Raw genomic sequence first — 18,182 nt, 5'->3', positions numbered from 1 at the left:
AAATAGAATTATAAAGTCAAAAATTGAACTGGGAACCCCAAGAAGTCACACTAGGCATGTACCATAACATAGAAGAATTAAAAACAGAAATGCATTTCCTCTTCTGCTGAACAAAATACAAAGATATCTGTGTTGCACATTTCCCAAAGCAAATATATTCCACCTAATAAATTCAAAGTAAAACATTTTTTTCCTACCTTTGTTTTCTGGGCATTTTTTTCCAAGCATATTGGTCCCAGTTTTTCTTTTCTGCTTTCTTGTCTGTCTTCTGCTTTGTTTATGGTGAGTGCTGTACATTTGTCCTTTCTCCGCTTCCCTTATGTCTTCTTCCTTTCCCTCACTACATCTTCCTGATATATTTCCTCTTTCTCCCTTTTCTGACTGCAGACTCAAATTCCACCCTATCACTCTTCAGTCCTTCACCTATATTTCACTTCCTTATCAACTTTCCATTTCCTCCTCTCACCCTCTAGCTTTTCTGTCTCGCTTCTTCCCTGATTCCTTCTCTTTCACCAACTCCCCATTGGTACACTTCTACCTTCTGTATTCACCATCCTTCTCTCACTCATCTCCTGGAGAACCCCCATGATTTCTCCCACTTGATTCCACCATGCCAAATATCTCCCCTTCCTCTTCTTCCCTAAGCCCTTGCAGCCTAGTGCCTCCTCTCTCTTTCTCCATCCACACTTCTAGCTTGACATCTCCTGTCCTACCCACCCCACTCTCTCTTCCACTCCTATAGCCCAGCAACTCCCTGTTCCTTCTCCCTTCCCTTCCACCCCTATGGTCTAGCAATTTCCAGTCCCCTCTCTTTCCCCTTCCCCTTTATGATGCAATTCTCTGATTCCTCATTCTTCCCCCTTCACCTCTATGGTCCATCAGCTCCTTGTCTCCCCCCCCCCCCCCCCCCCCCAAAAAAAAAGTGCACTTTCAATGTTCAGTAGGGCAGCAGCTCAGAAAACAGAGCAATTTCAGGAAGCCCAGTCTGGTGGCAGGAGATGCAGCTACACAAATCCCGATGCCATGCTCCTTCCTGTGTTGTGCAGACAGCTAACTATGCACTGGAAGTGAAAGCCTACTAAGTGTGGTTTACAATCTACATGGCTCAGGAAGGAGCACAGCATCAGGTTTTGTGTACTGTAGCTGCATCTCCCCCCCCCCCCCTTTCCTCCATCCCCTGCAGTCAGCACCTTTCTCTTATACTCACTCTCTCCCTCCTACCATGGTCTGACATCTCCCCAGGACCCCATAGTCTGACACCTTCTCCCGTCTCCCTTTTTTCCTCACCCATAGTGTGGCATCTCTCCTGTCCCCCTCCCTCTGCAGATCCAGCATCTCTTCCTCTCCCTCTCCTTCCTCCCTCCACCTCCTCCCCATGGGTCAACATCTCTCCCTTCCCCCCTCTCCCCACATGGGTGCAGTACCTCTCCCTCATCCTCCCTCAGCTCCCCCTCAGTGGAGTTTGGGTGGCGCATGAACAAAATCTCAATTTACATACTTTTGTAAAATAAACATATGTGTATACTACATTTTATACTAGTTCCTGAGCAGATGCAGATATATGGTGGGTTCACTTACCCACTGGTTGTCTGTAGGCATCTGTGTGTCTTTATAAAATAAGGCAATTTTTACCTGCACATGCACACACAAAGTTATGAGCTTTTGGATAGGTTATTTTATAAAGACACAGCCAGATAGATTGCCTTTATAAAATACATGTAATATATGCATCTATGTACCTTCCCTTTCCAGACTGTCCTATATGAGTACATGTATGCACCCTAAAATTTATTATTATATACATTATTCTAGAACCACAAACTGGATTCCATATTGCTTTTAAGATGCTGGATACAGATGGCAATGAGGAGGTTGAGAAAAAGGAATTCTTTAAGGTAAGCAAAAGTCATTTTGCCTTCCACAGATTTCTTTACACAAATGCTATTTTCATATTGTTGTGAATATGTGGCCCAATATGTCTAGCAAATTTGAAATGCATTAAGAAAATGAACTCAAAAGAAACTGTTCTAATTATTTAGGGGGTCTTTTACTAAGCCACGGTAGAAATCAGCCAGCAGTAAATGCCGAGATGCCCATAGGAATATAATGGGCGTCTTGGCGTTTACCGCCAGCTGATTTCTAACACGAGCTAAAAACGCTACCGCGGCTTAGTAAAAGACCCCCTTAGTTTTTTGGATTTTTTTTTTTTTTGAGAGAGAGAGAAAGGGGAGCTAACCCAGTGGTTTGGGCTTCCAGCTAAGTCAGAACCAGAGCTAGTTTTCATTTTCAACTAGTAGGGGGAGGAGATTTTTTCTTGTGGTTTATATCCCGTCCCAACTCACCTAGCCCAGTTCTCAGCCATGATCTATATGCATTAGGCCTCCTTCCAGATCCTGGCAAACTTGATCCCTAAATCCAGTCACTAGGTGTCACTGTTGCATGATGAATATGATTCTCTCCCCCAGGACCAACGAATGTTGCCACCACAGCATCTCGAGCCCCAGATGGGGTGCAGAGATGCTGCGGTAAAAGGGGGCTTGCGCTAACAGCACGTGTTTTTGACTTATGCTGAGGCCCTCTTTTACTGAAATGGGTAAAAGGCTGCTGTTTTATTTCTCAAAAAGAAATGGCCATGCGTAAGTGAACCACTTGTTGCGTGGCCATTTCAGGGGGAGAGGGGAGCACTTACTGCCACCTCAAGGGCTCCCGCACTAATCTGGTATGGTTCTGCCTGATTACCACCGGGCAAGCACCTGTGCTACAAAATAGAAATATTTAGTAGTGCCAGAAGTGGTGCACTCTGGGGGCGGGAACTACCGCTGGGATCCTGCAGTAGCCCGGCGGTAGTTCCGGACTTGCACGCGGCAAGCCTGTTGCCCGTACCAACGCTGTAGTAAAAGGGCCCCTAAATTAGGTATCAACCCAGGTTCCCCCACATAGTAGAATGCTACTAAGCCACTGGACTGGGCCAGCATTTGTTAAACATTATTTTTCAGTATAACAGAAGCATATAATTTTATTGGGTTGAAGCCAAAAGTAATAGATAGGAGGAAGCTTTATTAGAGTTCAATGGCAATATCTCATATTAAGTTAACATATTTCATATACAAACAAAGATCTGTAACATAGAATCAGATAGTAGATAAAGATAATAAGGCCTATTCAATCTGCCAAAACACCCCTTGCTGCAATACTGCTGATTCTACTTGGTCTCCAAGTTTTCTCTTTTCTTTTTCCATAATTCCTCAAATGATCTTCTTTGTTTTTCCTATGATTTCTTCAATTGTAATACCATTTCTCCGAGGATAAGCAGGCTGCTTGTTCTCACGAATGGGTGACGTCCACAGCAGCCCCTCCGATCGGAGATCTTCACTAGCAACAGCGTTTGCTAGCCCTCGCGTGCGCATGCGCAACCGTCTTCCCGGCCGAACGCGCTCGTGTTCGCCAGACTTCTTTTTACCGCGGCTCAGGACGGCTGTTTTTCGGTTGGTCTGTGCCCCAAGGAGACCCCTTGCGTCTTTTCGCCGCGTTTTTTCCGTTCGGAAGTGTCCGGTTTTTCTCTTTTTCCGTCGTGTGTTCTTAGTTTAAAAAAAAAAAAACTTCCCTTACGTCGAGTTTTTTCCCGTAAGTTTCCTTTCGTTGTCGGGTGCAGCCTTTTTTGCCGCAAGTACGGGTTTTTTCTAAATTTTTTTGTGCCATTAGCCATCATCACGAATTTTGACTTCGCCGGCATGATTTTTCCGCCTATGTCCTCGAAGCCTGCCAGCGGCTTTAAAAAGTGCACCCAGTGCAGCCGGACTATCTCCCTCACTGACAGGCACGTTTCATGCCTTCAGTGTCTGGGGGCCGGGCATCGCCCCCAGGCCTGTACTCTCTGCCTTCTGTTGAAGAAGCGGACTCAGGCGGCGAGATTGGCCCAGTGGAATTTGTAGTTCAGGGCCTCGTCCGGTGCTTCAACATCTTCGGTACCGAGGTCATCCGGTGCGTCGACATCTGCGGTACCCAGCTCTTCTGCCGGTGATCCAGCGTCTACGATACCGAGGTCATCGGTGCTATCGATGTCGTCGGAGGGTGCTTCGTCTTCCGGAGTGCAGGTGAGGGCTGTCCAATCCCCTGCTGGTGGTGGTGAGCCTTTGAGTAGGTCTCCGCCTGCTTCGAGGGCTCCTGCAGTACAGGCCCCCCGGGATCGACCTTCTTCGGACCCGGCCCACAGGAGATATTTGGATTCGACGTCCTCCTCTTCGGTACCAGGAGGTACCGGTGATGTGCTTCATGCGAAGGCAAAGAAGCATCGTCATTGGTCACCTTCCAGGCGTGGTACTGAGAGCTCTGGGTCACTGGTGCCACCGGCACCCAAGCGTTGACATCGGGAGTTCCGCTCACCCTCCATTCAGGAGGTGTCGATGCGCTCCCCTGTGGACAGCCCGGTACCGTCTCCGCGCCCTGGACAGATTCACAGCTCGTCGCCAGTACCGGACTCCTTGCCTCTCTCGACAGCCGCTCTGAACGAGAGCCTCAGGGCCATCCTTCCAGGGATCCTGGAATAGCTGTTGCGCCCTTCACCTGTACCGGGGATGCTTGCGCCGCCGGTACCGACGACTGAGGCGACGGCTGGGCCCTCATCCATGGTGAGGTCTCCTGTACCGGTACCGCTTGCCTCCCAGGCGGACTCCCCAATGACATCGATGGAGGGAGCTCCATCGCCGACGGTGCGGGAGTCTTCCTCTCGACACTCCCACCATGGACATGTTCCTACGGAGTTGAGGCGGGCACGGCTTCGGACAGAAGTTCATGAACTGGTGTCCGATACCGATGGTGAGGCCTCGTGGGAGGCAGAGGAAGACATCAGATATTTCTCAGATGAGGAGTCTGACGGTCTTCCTTCTGATCCCACTCCTTACCCTGAAAGACAGCCTTTGTCCGGGAAATGTCTACGGCCATTCCCTTCCCTGTGGTTATGGAGGATGAGCCAAGGGCTGAAATGTTTGAGCTTTTGGACTATCCTTCGCCACCTAAGGAATCGTCCACAGTACCCATGCATCATGTCCTCAAGAAGACATTGCTGGCGAACTGGGCGACGCCGCTAACTAATCTCCACATTCCCAAGAAGATAGAATCCCAGTATCGGACCCAGAGTTGATGCGGACTCAGTTACCTCACGACTCTGGTGTGGTGGATCTGACCCTTAAGAAGGTCAAGAGTTCTAGAGAGTATGCTTCGGCGCCCCCGGGCAAAGACTCTAGAACCTTGGATTCTTTTGGGAGGAAGGCCTACCATTCTTCAATGCTCATTTCCAAAATTCAGTCCTACCAGCTCTACACGAGCATTCATATGCGGAACAATGTGCGGCAGTTGGCGGACTTGGTGGACAAGCTCCCCTCTGAGCAAGCCAAGCCTTTTCAGCAGGTGGTCAGGCAGCTGAAGGCGTGTCGTAAATTCCTGGCCAGGGGTGTTTACAATACTTTTGATGTCGCGTCCAGGGCCGCTGCTCAAGGTGTGGTGATGCGTAGACTCTCATGGCTGCGCGCCTCAGACCTGGAGAATAGGCTCCAGCAGCGGATAGCGGATTCTCCTTGCCGGGGGGGATAATATTTTTGGAGAAAAGGTCAAACAGGTGGTAGAACAGCTCCATCAGCGGGACACCGCTTTCGACAAATTCTCCCGCCGGACGCCTTCAGCATCTACCTCAACTGGTAGACGTTTTTATGGGGGAAGGCGGACTGTTACCTATTCTTCTAATAAGCGTAGGTACAATCCTCCCTCTCGCCAGCCTGCTGCCCAGGCCAAACCCCAGCGCGCTCGTTCTCGTCAACAGCATGCGCCTCCACAGCCCCCTGCAGCTCCCCAGCAAAAGCAAGGGATGGGCTTTTGACTGGCTCCAGCAGAGCATAGCCACAATCAACATGTCCGTGCCGGACGATCTACCGGTCGGGGGAAGATTAAAAATTTTTCACCAAAGGTGGCCTCTCATAACCTCCGACCAGTGGGTTCTTCAAGTAGTCCGACTAGGATACTCCCTCAATTTGGTCACAAAGCCTCCAAATTGCCCACTGGGAGCTCAGTCCTTCAGCTTCCAGCACAAGCAGGTACTTGCAGAGGAACTCTCCGCCCTTCTCAGTGCCAATGCGGTCAAGCCCGTGCCACCGGGGCAAAAAGAGCTGGGATTCTATTCCAGGTACTTCCTTGTGGAAAAGAAAACAGGGGGGATGTGTCCCATTGTAGACCTAAGGGCCCTGAACAAATATCTGGTCCGAGAAAAGTTCAGGATGCTTTCCCTGGGCACTGTTCTCCCCATGATTCAGGAGAACGATTGGCTATGCTCTCTGTACTTAAAGGATGCTTACACTCATATTCCGATACTGCCAGCTCACAGACAGTATCTTTGATTCCGTCTGGGAACACGGCACTTTCAGTATTGTGTGCTACCCTTTGGTCTCGCCCTTCGCCCAGGGTGTTCACAAAATGCCTGGCTGTCGTAGCGGCGTCTCTACGCAGACTGGGAGTGCACGTGTTCCCTTACCTCGACGATTGGCTGGTGAAGAACATCTCGGAGGCAGGAGCTCTACAGTCCATGCAGATGACTATTCGACTCCTGGAGCTACTAGGGTTTGTGATAAATTATCCAAAGTCCCACCTTCTTCCAGTTCAAAAACTCGAATTCATAGGAGCTCTGCTGGATACTCAGACAGCTCATGCCTACCTTCCGGAAACGAAGGCCGACAATCTTCTGTCCCTCGTTTCCTGGGTGTGAGCGTCTCAGCAGATCACAGCTCGACAGATGTTGAGATTGCTCGGCCACATGGCCTCCACAGTTCATGTGACTCCCATGGCCCGTCTTCACATGAGATCAGCTCAATGGACCCTTGCTTCCCAGTGGTACCAAGCTGCTGGGGATCTAGAGGATGTAGTCCAACTGCCCACCAGTTTTCTTCGATCCCTGCAGTGGTGGACAATTTGGTCCAATTTGACTCTGGGACATCCCTTCCAAATTCCTCAGCCGGAAAAAGTGCTGACGACGGATGCGTCTCTCCTGGGATGGGGGGAGCTCATGTCGATGGGCTTCACATCCAAGGGAGTTGGTCCCTCCAGGAACAAGGTCTACAGATCAGTCTCTTGGAGTTACGAGCGGTCTGGAACGCTCTAAGGTCTTTCAGGGATCGGCTGTCCCACCAAATTATTCAAATTCAGACAGACAACCAGATTGCCATGTATTACATCAACAAGCAGGGGGGCACCGGATCTCGCCCTCTGTGTCAGGAGGCCGTCAGCATGTGGCTTTGGACTCACCGATATGGCATGTGTCTTCAGGCCACATATCTGGCAGGCGTAAACAACAGTCTGACCGACAGATTGAGCAGGATCATGCAACCTCACAAGTGGTCGCTCAATTCCAAAGTGGTACACGAGATCTTCCAAGTGTGGGGCACCCCCTTGGTGGATCTTTTTGCTACCCAAGCCAACCACAAGGTCCCTCAGTTCTGTTCCAGACTTTAGGCCCATGGCAGACTAGCGTCGGATGCCTTTCTCCTGGATTGGGGGGGAAGGCCTCCTGTATGCTTATCCTCCCATACCTTTGGTGGGGAAGACTTTGCTGAAACTCAGGCAAGACTGAGTCACGATGATTCTGATCGCTCCTTTCTGGCCGCGTCAGATCTGGTTCCCTCATCTTCTGGAGTTGTCCGAAGAACCGTGGAGATTGGAATGTTTTCCGACCCTCATTACACAGAACGAAGGGGCGCTTCTGCATCCCAACCTCCGGTCTCTGACTCTCATGGCCTGGATGAGAGCGTAGATTTTGCCTCCTTTGGTCTCTCCGAGGGTGTCTCCCGGGTCTTGCTTGCTTCCAGGAAAGATTCCACTAAGAAGAGTTACTTCTTTCTATGGCGGAGGCTTTGCCATCTGGTGTGACAGCAAGGCCCTAGATCCTCGCTCTTGTCCTACACAGATCCTGCTTGAATACCTTCTGCACTTGTCTAGTCTTAAGACTAACTCTGTAAGAGTTCATCTTAGTGCGATTAGTGCATACCATTACCATGTGGAAGGTAAACCGATCTCGGGACAGCCTTTAGTTGTTCGCTTCATGAGAGGTTTGCTTTTGTCAAAGCCCCCCATCAAACCCCCTACAGTGTCATGGGATCTCAATGTCGTTCTCACCCAGCTAATGAAACCTCCTTTCGAGCCACTGAATTCATGCCATCTGAAGTACTTGACCTGGAAGGTCATTTTCTTGGTGGCAGTTACTTCAGCTCGCAAAGTCAGTGAGCTTCAAGCCCTGGTAGCTCATGCTGCTTATACCAAATTTCATCATAACAGAGTAGTCCTCTGTACTCACCCTAAGTTCTTGCCGAAGGTGGTGTCGGAGTTCCATCTGAACCAGTCAATTGTCTTGCCAACATTCTTTCCCCGTCCTTATACCCGCCCTGCTGAACACCAGCTGCACACATTGGACTGCAAACGAGCATTGGCCTTCTATCTAGAGCGGACATGGCCCCACAGACAGTCCGCCCAATTGTTTGTTTCTTTTGATCCCAACAGAAGGGGAGTGGCTGTCGGGAAACGTACTATATCCAATTGGCTAGCAGATTGCATTTCCTTCACTTACGCCCAGACTGGGCTGACTCTTGAGGGTCATGTCACGGCTCATAGTGTTCGAGCCATGGCAGCGTCAGTGGCCCACTTGAAGTCAGCCACTATCGAAGAGATTTGCAAGGCTGCGACGTGGTCATCCGTCCACACATTCACATCTCATTACTGCCTTCAGCAGGATTCCCGACGCGACAGTCGGTTCGGGCAGTCGGTGCTGCAGAATCTGTTCGGGGTTTAGAATCCAGCTCCACCCCCCTAGGCCCATTTTTATTCTGTTCCAGGCTGCACTCTCAGTTAGTTGGTTAAGTTTAGGTCAATCTCAGTTATGTCCTCGCCGTTGCGAGGCCCAATTGACCCTGTTTGTTGTTTTGAGTGAGCCTGGGGGCTAGGGATAACCCATTCGTGAGAACAAGCAGCCTGCTTGTCCTCGGAGAAAGCGAATGCTACATACCTGTAGAAGGTATTCTCCGAGGACAGCAGGCTGATTGTTCTCACCAACCCGCCCGCCTCCCCTTTGGAGTTGTGTCTTCCCTTGTCTATGTCTTTGCTCTGTACTGGACTGGCGAACACGAGCGCGTTCGGGTGGGAAGACGGTCACGCATGCGCACGGTGCATGCGCACGCGAGGGCTAGCAAACGCTGTTGCTAGTGAAGATCTCCGATCGGAGGGGCTGCCGTGGACGTCACACATTCATGAGAACAATCAGCCTGATGTCCTCGGAGAATACCTTCTACAGGTATGTAGCATTCGCCCTTTGCTTCCTTATCTTAGAAACCTGTACTGCTTCCATCAACCTTTCTGTGATAAATGTTTTGGGGGTTTTTGTTATTCTTGAGTTCACCTTGTCCCCCATCTCATTTCACGATCCCTAGTTCTACATTTAATAAAATATAAAATACAGAACATTGTTTACGGAATCCAAATGCACTATTGGACTAAGCAATTTTCTGTTCCTTTAAATGAAAACATCATATAGTCCAATGTTAATGTTTCAGTCAACCCAACTGTACTTCTTTCAATTCTCTTCATCCTCTCTATAATGTTGTGACATTATGCTGTGTTTCTCATGGCAAACTTGAAGTGCATCTGAATATTTCCACATAAAATGTTTTATATATATTTTGGTCTTTATGTTTTAATGGTTTTATTGATGACAGGTCAAAAGACAATCCAGTTCGTAACCATAACATTGGTGCAATATCACATTAAACAGAATAACAACACGAGATACTGCACTCCTACTGCCATCGATTTTCACATTTATTAACCCCCCCCCCCCCCCCCATTTGACAAACAAAATTAAGGCTATTCAAACTCCTAGCCTGTACCTTATGTTAATCATCAGAATACATAAAATGAAACTATATGATAACCATCATTAGCCCTACCCCCCTATCCCCCCATCCCTCCCTTCCCGTTACTTGTTCAATTACAGGTATTAGCCATACTGACACACAGATACCAGTGCACTTGAGAACCCACACAGCTCCCATTGCTGTTAGCATCTGAGATACCTAGTACAAGGATATCGTGTACCTTAATTCACCCAAGTCCCATCATCCTATCCCCTCATCTCCGTGGCATTTGTGACAATCCACCCTCTTAGCCCCCCCCCCCCTTCCTTCCCGCTCCCCCACCCACCACCCACTATGGACCAGCATCCTTCTTAAAAATTCAACAAATATCTTCTGCCAGCCGAGGGAAGGGTAGTCCACAGTGGCTCCCACAATGTACAAAACTTACGGCCCGGCTCACTCTCAAAATCTGTGATACTACACCGGTCTAATCTCACGTGGTGTATTAACTGCGACCTCAGACCTGTGCTGAAGGTCTCGCTGAGGTCAACCAGGCCTGCAGAATTGAGGTGAGTCCAAAGAGCATAACCAGTTTAATAAACTCCTTAAAGCCCTTTGGAGGTTCTGATGTAAATTTATAGCTATGAAACAATATCAGAGGGTCTTGTATTAAAGTGCAGTTCCACATTCAGTCTACATTATTCTGTGAAATTTGACAGTGAACATATAATTTTGTGGAAGAGTAATTCTTCATCAACAAGCAGAATATAATCAAGCACACAAGTGGGTGATGTTACCACATGGTTATTGGAAAGGAACAGCTCTCCCAGAACTTAATGTAAAGTTCTGAACATGCATGGCCTTTCCCACATACAATGTCCTCTTCAACCTTTGTACTTCTCCTTTGCCAAATGGATGCAAAAACAAAGCTCTCCCATAGTTTTTGAAATTTCTCTTGTGTATAATTTTCTGACGTTTTCTGTTGTCTTTAGTTCTCTTGATAATATAAATTATTTTTTTCTAATTCTTCGGGCCTGAAGAGTATAGCACAGTCAGTCAGGTTTTAGGCCATGCATTGAATGTGTAAGAATTCAGGACTTCCACATCCATGCCAGGTGTTTCATCTACTTGAGCTAAGACTAGGCTGAATGCAAGGACTGCAGAAGAATGTCTTGCTCACAAAAACAGAGAAGCAAAGAACTTGCTCTGTGCAGAGATCAACTGACTCTACTCCAGTAGATCCTCCTCTGCTGATTTTTGCCTCTTCACCCCTAACTTCAGAAGTCCAGTTGTTGAGGGGAGCATCATGAATCTTTCAGCTCAAGTCTCAACTAAAACATAGATATTTTCAACATCGTTGCATAGCTCTGTGCACAACACAATTCCTAAAATGCACCCTAAAGTAATGGAAAAGTGCCATGACCTTTTGCATAGATGACTTCATCCAGGGCACATCCCTTCTGCAGTATCTGCACCAAGCAACAACCTCATCAAATGCACAGAGTTGACGTATGCCCCCTCACCATCAGAACAGAAAGTCTGACAGTCCTCTAGCGCAGATGCAGTTTCTTCAATGTGAACCAGTGCAGGTCAACTGGACTCCAAGACAGTGCCACGGCTGCTTCTATGCAATGATCAGTCCAGCACTGAGTCAGTCAATACAATGTCTTGTTCACCTATCATGAGTCAGGACTTTAGATTATCTTTTCCTACTTGATGATTCTCAAACTTTTAATCTGAAGATAATGAGGCCTCTGGCAACAACTCCACTGTTAGTCATGGCAGTAGATGAGTCTTCTGTCAATTTCACTGCCTCTACCAGAGCAGCTACATTCATTGTTCCAAAAGATGCTCAATGATTTTTTATGGGCTTTGTCATCCCTTTTCATGTGAATAAAGAAATGCTTCTGCCTTTTTTGTATCCTAAAGCATACAAGCATCCATATAAGAAATCTTTCTGTGCTCCAGACTGTAAATAGGCTCTTCCATACTGTCTTAAAAGAATGGAAAACCATCAGAATGTCTGGGTAGCTGTTCATATTCTTTGACCCAAACAGGTGTGGCATTCCAGTGAAATAGCAGATCCTAGCTGATTGGCTAATATCCTGTTTTCATTTCTGTTATGAGCAGATTGGTGTCCTTCTAACCAGTATAGTCAAATTTTGTTAAGTCACAGCCACTGCAACTACCATAGCTGTCTTGAGATCTGCTGTTCTGGAAAGCATCTGCAAAGCATCTACTTGGTTCACGCTTCATATCTTCTTGTCACACTGTTATTTGGATCAGTCTCAATGAGAGACAATGCATTCAATCGAATAATACTGACCAACCTGTCTTTGTACTAACCCATGAAAATGTTCACTAATTACATCCTTAGCTGTAATGTGCAGGAATTGTTTCACACATTTGTCCTTACCTGGCAATCTGACCCTTTGCAATATACCACAAGACTAGTATTAAGGGTCAGCCGGCAGACCGGGCGTGAGTAGGGGATCACTCCCATCCTCATAACTTCTGGACCCTTGAAATGAATCAGGGGGTGGAGGGAAGGTGAGCCAGGCCAGCCTATTGTGACCTTGTGGGGCTTCAGGGACAACTTTCTAGCATTTTGGCTGAGGTGGGGGGAGGGGCCATCGGAGCTAGTGGGCCACCAAGGATTGGAGGTCTTCCTTTGGGAGAGTTCCAGAAAATCTTCCAGTTCAAGACAAAGGATCCTTTCATTTTTTCTCAGCACTGCTGTATCAACAGAAATTTTGCTTTTTTTTGGCAGCACTTAAAAAAAATAACCATCTCTTTTTTTTTTTTTTTTTTTGCACACACTCATTTTCAGGATTTGTTTGGTTTGGGGGGGGGGGGGTTGCACTAATGAATTGCTTTGCATGATTTTACATCACAGCAGCTCATTGATGCAAAATTTACATAAACTTTCATATGAAGTGACTTTCACATGAAAGTTTACTACCACGCTTTTGCGTATTTCCAGGAACGTTTTGTGTTATTTTTTGGGTAAAGTGTACTTTGCCAAGTCACTTTCCGCTTTAGAACATATGGCTCTTTCTTGACATATGCAGCTCTTGCATCATCAGATCAAATTGCTCCTCACCGATGGAGAACTTATCTATAAAAGAGCTTATGTAAGTACATAAATACATAAGTATTGCTGTACTAGGACAGACCAAAGGTCCATCAAGCCCATTTCTTGTTTTCAAACAGTGGCCAATCCAGGTGACAAGTACTTGGCAATCCCAAAAGAGTAAAATAGATTTCTTGCTGCTTAACCCAGGAAGAAGCTATGGATTTCCCCAAGCCCACCTTAAAGGTTTATGGACTTTTCTTTTTATGAACTTGTTCAAACCTTGGACTTTTCTTTTAAGAACTTGTCCAAACCTTTTTTAAACCCTCTGTGCTAACTGCTTTTTACCAGGTTCACTGACAATGAATTCTAGAACTTAATTACATGTTGAGTGAAGAAATATTTTCTTCAATTTGTTCTAAATGGTACTACTTAGTAGTTCATTGCCCCCTAGTCTTTGTACTTTTGGAAAGCGTAAACAAATGATTAACATCTACCCATTGTGTTCCACTCCACTTGTAGGGCAGATGTATCTTTCCCTATATCATTTTGGTTGCCCTTCTCTGTACCTTTTCTAATTCCACTATATCTTTTTTTAGATGCAGTGACCAGAATTTCACACACTATTCTAGATGCAGTCGCACCATGGAATGATACAAACTCATTATAATATTCTGTTTTATTCTCCATTCCTTCCCTAATAATTCCTAATGTTCTATTTGCTATCTTAGCCGTCGCTGCACACTGAGCAGAGGATTTTAGTATATCATCAATGATGACACCTAGATCTTTTTCCTTGGCAGTGATACCTAATGTGGAACCCTGCCTCATGTAATATAGTTGGGTTCCTCTTCATAATGTACTTTACTTTACACTTGCTCACATTAAATTTGGATGCCCAGTCTCTTAAGATATTCTTGCAATTTTTCACAGACCTTTTGTGATTTAAAAGCTTTGAATAAATGTGTCATCAGATTTGACCACCCCACTCATTATTCCTTTTTCCAGGTCATTTATAAATATGTTAAAAAAGCAACAGTTCGAGCACAGATCCATGGGGAATCTGTGGAAGCTTATGAGTTACCCACTTGTGTGTTTGCTTTCATCCTGCTTATTGACAGATAAAGCTTGTTTGTTACAGGTTATCTCCATAGACAGCAGGATTTATCACTCAAACACTACCTCCCTCCTCCCCAGAGTTGAATTTATTCTTGATCTACAGAACTAATTGAGGTGCTGAGGAGGCAACTGCACATTGAAAGGGCCACGCATGCTCTGATCTTTAACTCCCAAGCTCCATGTTTATAGATAAATTTTTTATTGGTGAGGTCTAAGCATAGGGAGAACTGCTGTGCCCTGGCACTGTGTAATATCATAACCCACTTGTCTGTCCTAGATAGTTGGCTGTCTACTCTTCTCAGTAATTTTGCAGAACAGAGGATTCTGTGTTTTACAAACAGAAATTTTTAAAGAGAGATTTTACACATGTAGAAAACTTCCTTTTAATAATGGCTCCTCTCTGTGGGTTAAAGGGTGCTGCCGGGGTCAGGCTTAGGATACACAAACAGAAGGATATATAGGAATTTCATTTTTTTATTTTGAAATCCCCTACATGCTGTTTATCAATGTTCAAAGGAAAAAATTGAAAATTAGCTTGCAGGCCTGCAGGTACAAAGGGGTTAGATAGATTCCTAAAGGACAAGTCCATAGACCGCTATTAAATGGACTGGAAAAATTCCTCATTTTTAGGTATAACTTGTCTGGAATGTTTTTACGTTTGGGGAGCGTGCCAGGTGCCCTTGACCTGGATTGGCCACTGTCGGTGACAGGATGCTGGGCTAGATGGACCTTTGGTCTTTCTCAGTATGGCACTACTTATGTACTTATGTACTTATGCTAGCTGTCTGGAGGGAGGGACTAAAATGATAATAGCCCTCATAATTTTGCACATATGATGCCTTACACAGTAGAATAGTACTTCAGCAAAGGTATAAATCCATTCCAGCTGCCCAGATTACTTTCAATGTAACAAAATATTTTATTTCTATTAATATTTTATAATTCCTACCTTCTCACTCCCAGTGTTCCTTAGAATTTAACTACAAGGCTATTATTCAGTGTTCATGTGCAAGATGCTTTACTTTCCTCTCTAATAGCTGATATAGAGATCCCTGGGGCTGTACAAATGCATCCAGGTTTGGGAGGGTTCATGGTAATGATGTAGTAGAGAGGAAGGTCCTGCCTAATTCCAGCTGGGATAGAGAAGGGAAATTAATAAATAAGGGACTCAAGGAGGCCTAGGCCATCAAGGGGAGCCAGAAGAGCCATTCTCTTTGGGTTGGCCAAAGAAAGAAGAAAAGGTATTTCATTTCAGGGAGAGAGATTGTCCAGAGTGTTGAGAGGAGTTAGGAGGAGACTCTATGGGGTGTCCTACAGGAAGGTGATGATCCCACCAGACAAAGGAAGAATTAGCTGACCATGGATCACTACCTCACTAAAAGCTATTTTGTAGATTTTCTGTCTACGAAGAGGGTGACCAGGAGTTTCCCAGTTTCCTGTGGTTAGAGGAAAAGAAAATCCATAGAGGAAGCAGAGAGAGGCCCAAGGCTTGAAAGCAGTGAGTTTGCTAGGGTTTCAAAATGAGTGTACTTTGATTACCATGCTTTTGCTTTAGTGGTAGAGTTTCATTACAGCCTTGAACTGAGGACTTCCCAGATTGTTTTTATATGTCATATTTTTCCTACTGTGCTTTTGTTTCATTTTTGGGCTTAAGTAAATTTCTTTGATTTGGAACAAGAACACGGACTGGAGTATAGTTATTTGAGGGAGTGAGAAGAATGAATGATCCCTGAAGGCCAAGGCATTCTAACACCCCGGCCCCAGCCCAAAGAATGCTTTCCTAGAAGCTGTAGCAGCAAGGTTAACCTTTGGTGGACCCTAGGCACACAAGCATGGTGAATTCCCCATCATAATATACACTTGTGCATAAGCAAACAGAGCCATGCCTGATATCCTGAAATGACAATGTTAACAAAACTATGTAAGCCACATTGAGCCTGCAAATAGGTGGGAAAATGTGGGATACAAATGCAATAAATAAATAAAAAAATAAAAATGAGCAGCAGGTAAAATGAGCTGTTCACCGACTCTTCCAACTGGAGGACAGGGCTCAGGGTGGAAAGAATAGACAGACCTCTGGGCAGCAATGGCTCTTGTCCCCCTCCTTCTCTTTATTTTTTTTTTACAGCAGTTGACTTCTGAGGGCAAAGCTTCCTTGGGCATCACGGAATTTGCAGATGTAAGAGGACCCTTCCTAAGCATTTGGGTCCTAGGCCCTTGTCTTGTTTGCCTATTCCTTAATCCTGTCCTGTGAAGAAGTATATAATTGCTGCAGCACCCTTTGCCTTAACTTCTACCTAGACTGACCCCACCAAGAGTAAAAAGAAGGTTACACTGAAAAGTCAGATGCTTCATAATGTGACTTGTAATGCAGTAGTTATTTGGTGTGGGCAGCTCTTTGTTTTTTTTTTTACTAAAATGTTTATTGGTAGCATAGAGCTCATGACAACTTTATGCTTGCATAATATTATCCTAACTACTCTTTATTAAAAGTTGCCAAAAATTCTGTGTGCAATTTAATTGAATAATGAGCTAATTAGCACCAATAATTGTTTTTAAGAAGCAATTATTGGCACTGTTCTGCTCTGGTTTTACAGCCTGCCTCATTAACACAGACTACTCAACAATTACTGTGGATTCTTTTGGATTCGTATTAGGTAAATGAGACTTTTATTAGAGGTTCACTTTAAATGGAGAGTGTATAAGTCATTGTTGTCTAAGATACACAATGATTAAGCTATATAGTTGAAGAGAAACAATAATACCTATCTATAGTTGAAAAGAAACAATCATCACATCACTGGTCAGACACCATTACATCCAGGCTTTTTTGTCAGCGAAGCCAGGAGTCTGTTGACCAGGCAAGAAGCAATAATAAACAACCATAATATACATACATCACTGATCATGTATCACTACATCCAGGCTCTTGTCATCAGCTGGAGAAGCCCCATTTACAGTGATAGCCAGGAGTCTGTTGACCAGGAATGGTCTCTGTTCAATATGTCTACCCACAGATGAGCTTCTGATTTTGCTATAAGATGCCCCCCCTTTTTATTAGGTTTAGAACTCATTTTCAGAGCTAAGGAAAATTACAAAATGTGTTTAGGAAAGTGTTTACATGTTCTCTGTTCAGGTAAAGAAAACATTGGCCAGCTGTCTTATTTCCCAAGTCAGAGAGAGATGCCTCACTTTCCCACATGTATCAAATGAATTAGAGACGTGCCTTATCTTCTTACACATTCCAAATAATTTTCACACAAACAGAATTATTGTAATCAGAAACATAGGTTTAGAGTCACTGTCGGTTATACAGACAGAGTTGAAAAGTAATCTTTAAAATCCTTTTCATTACAGACACTAATTAGATTTAATTTGCATTTACAAGTGATCTGAAAAAGGGAACACAGAAATGGGAGGATCATGGCGTAACTGGGGCATTCCTAAAATTAACGTGCTTTATTATAGAATAATGTAGAATGGGGATATGTGCCTAGTGTAGGTGCATATATTTGCACCACATTCCAGTTATTGCAAATGGCTGCACCTAACATACATAGTAACATAGTAGATGACGGCAGAAAAAGACCTGCACGGTCCATCCAGTCTGCCCAACAAGATAACTCATATTTGCTGTTTTTTGTGTATACCCTACTTTGATTTGTACCTGTGCTCTTCAGGGCACAGACCATATAAGTCTGCCCCGCACTATCCCCGCCTCCCAACCACCAGCCCCACATCCCAACCACCGGCTCTGGCACAGGCACAGACCGTATAAGTCTGCCCAGCACTATCCTCACCTCCCCACCACCAGCCCTGCCTCCCAACCACCGGCTCTGGCACAGACCGTACAAGTCTGTCCAGCACTATCCCCGCCTCCCAACCACCAGTCCCGCTTCCCACCACCGGCTCTGGCACAGACCGTACAAGTCTGCCCAGCCCTATCCCCGCCTCCCAACCACCAGCCCCGCCTCCCGATCTTGACTAAGCTCCTGAGGATCCATTCCTTCGGCACAGGATTCCTTTATGCTTATCCCACGCATGTTTGAATTCCGTTACCGTTTTCATTTCCACCGCCTCCCGCGGGAGGGCATTCCAAGCATCCACTA

At 45.7% G+C, this 18,182-nt stretch overlaps 1 protein-coding gene across 2 annotated transcripts in view; it reads left to right on the top strand.

Annotated features, from left to right (window-relative positions):
• MICU2 (mitochondrial calcium uptake 2) overlaps positions 1-18,182 on the top strand; it is a 505,490-nt gene that overhangs the window by 395,248 nt on the left and 92,060 nt on the right. For both annotated transcript variants that reach the window (XM_030200306.1, XM_030200305.1), the window contains exon 6: positions 1,813-1,895. In XM_030200306.1, coding sequence (XP_030056166.1) covers positions 1,813-1,895 — 83 coding nt within the window. The remainder of the gene's footprint in view (positions 1-1,812; positions 1,896-18,182) is intronic.

Source organism: Microcaecilia unicolor, chromosome 4 (genome assembly GCF_901765095.1).
Source record: "Microcaecilia unicolor chromosome 4, aMicUni1.1, whole genome shotgun sequence".
Taxonomy (NCBI): Eukaryota; Metazoa; Chordata; class Amphibia; order Gymnophiona; family Siphonopidae; genus Microcaecilia; species Microcaecilia unicolor.
The sequence above is the reverse complement of the archived record's forward strand: the minus strand, read 5'-3'. Positions and strand labels throughout refer to the sequence as shown.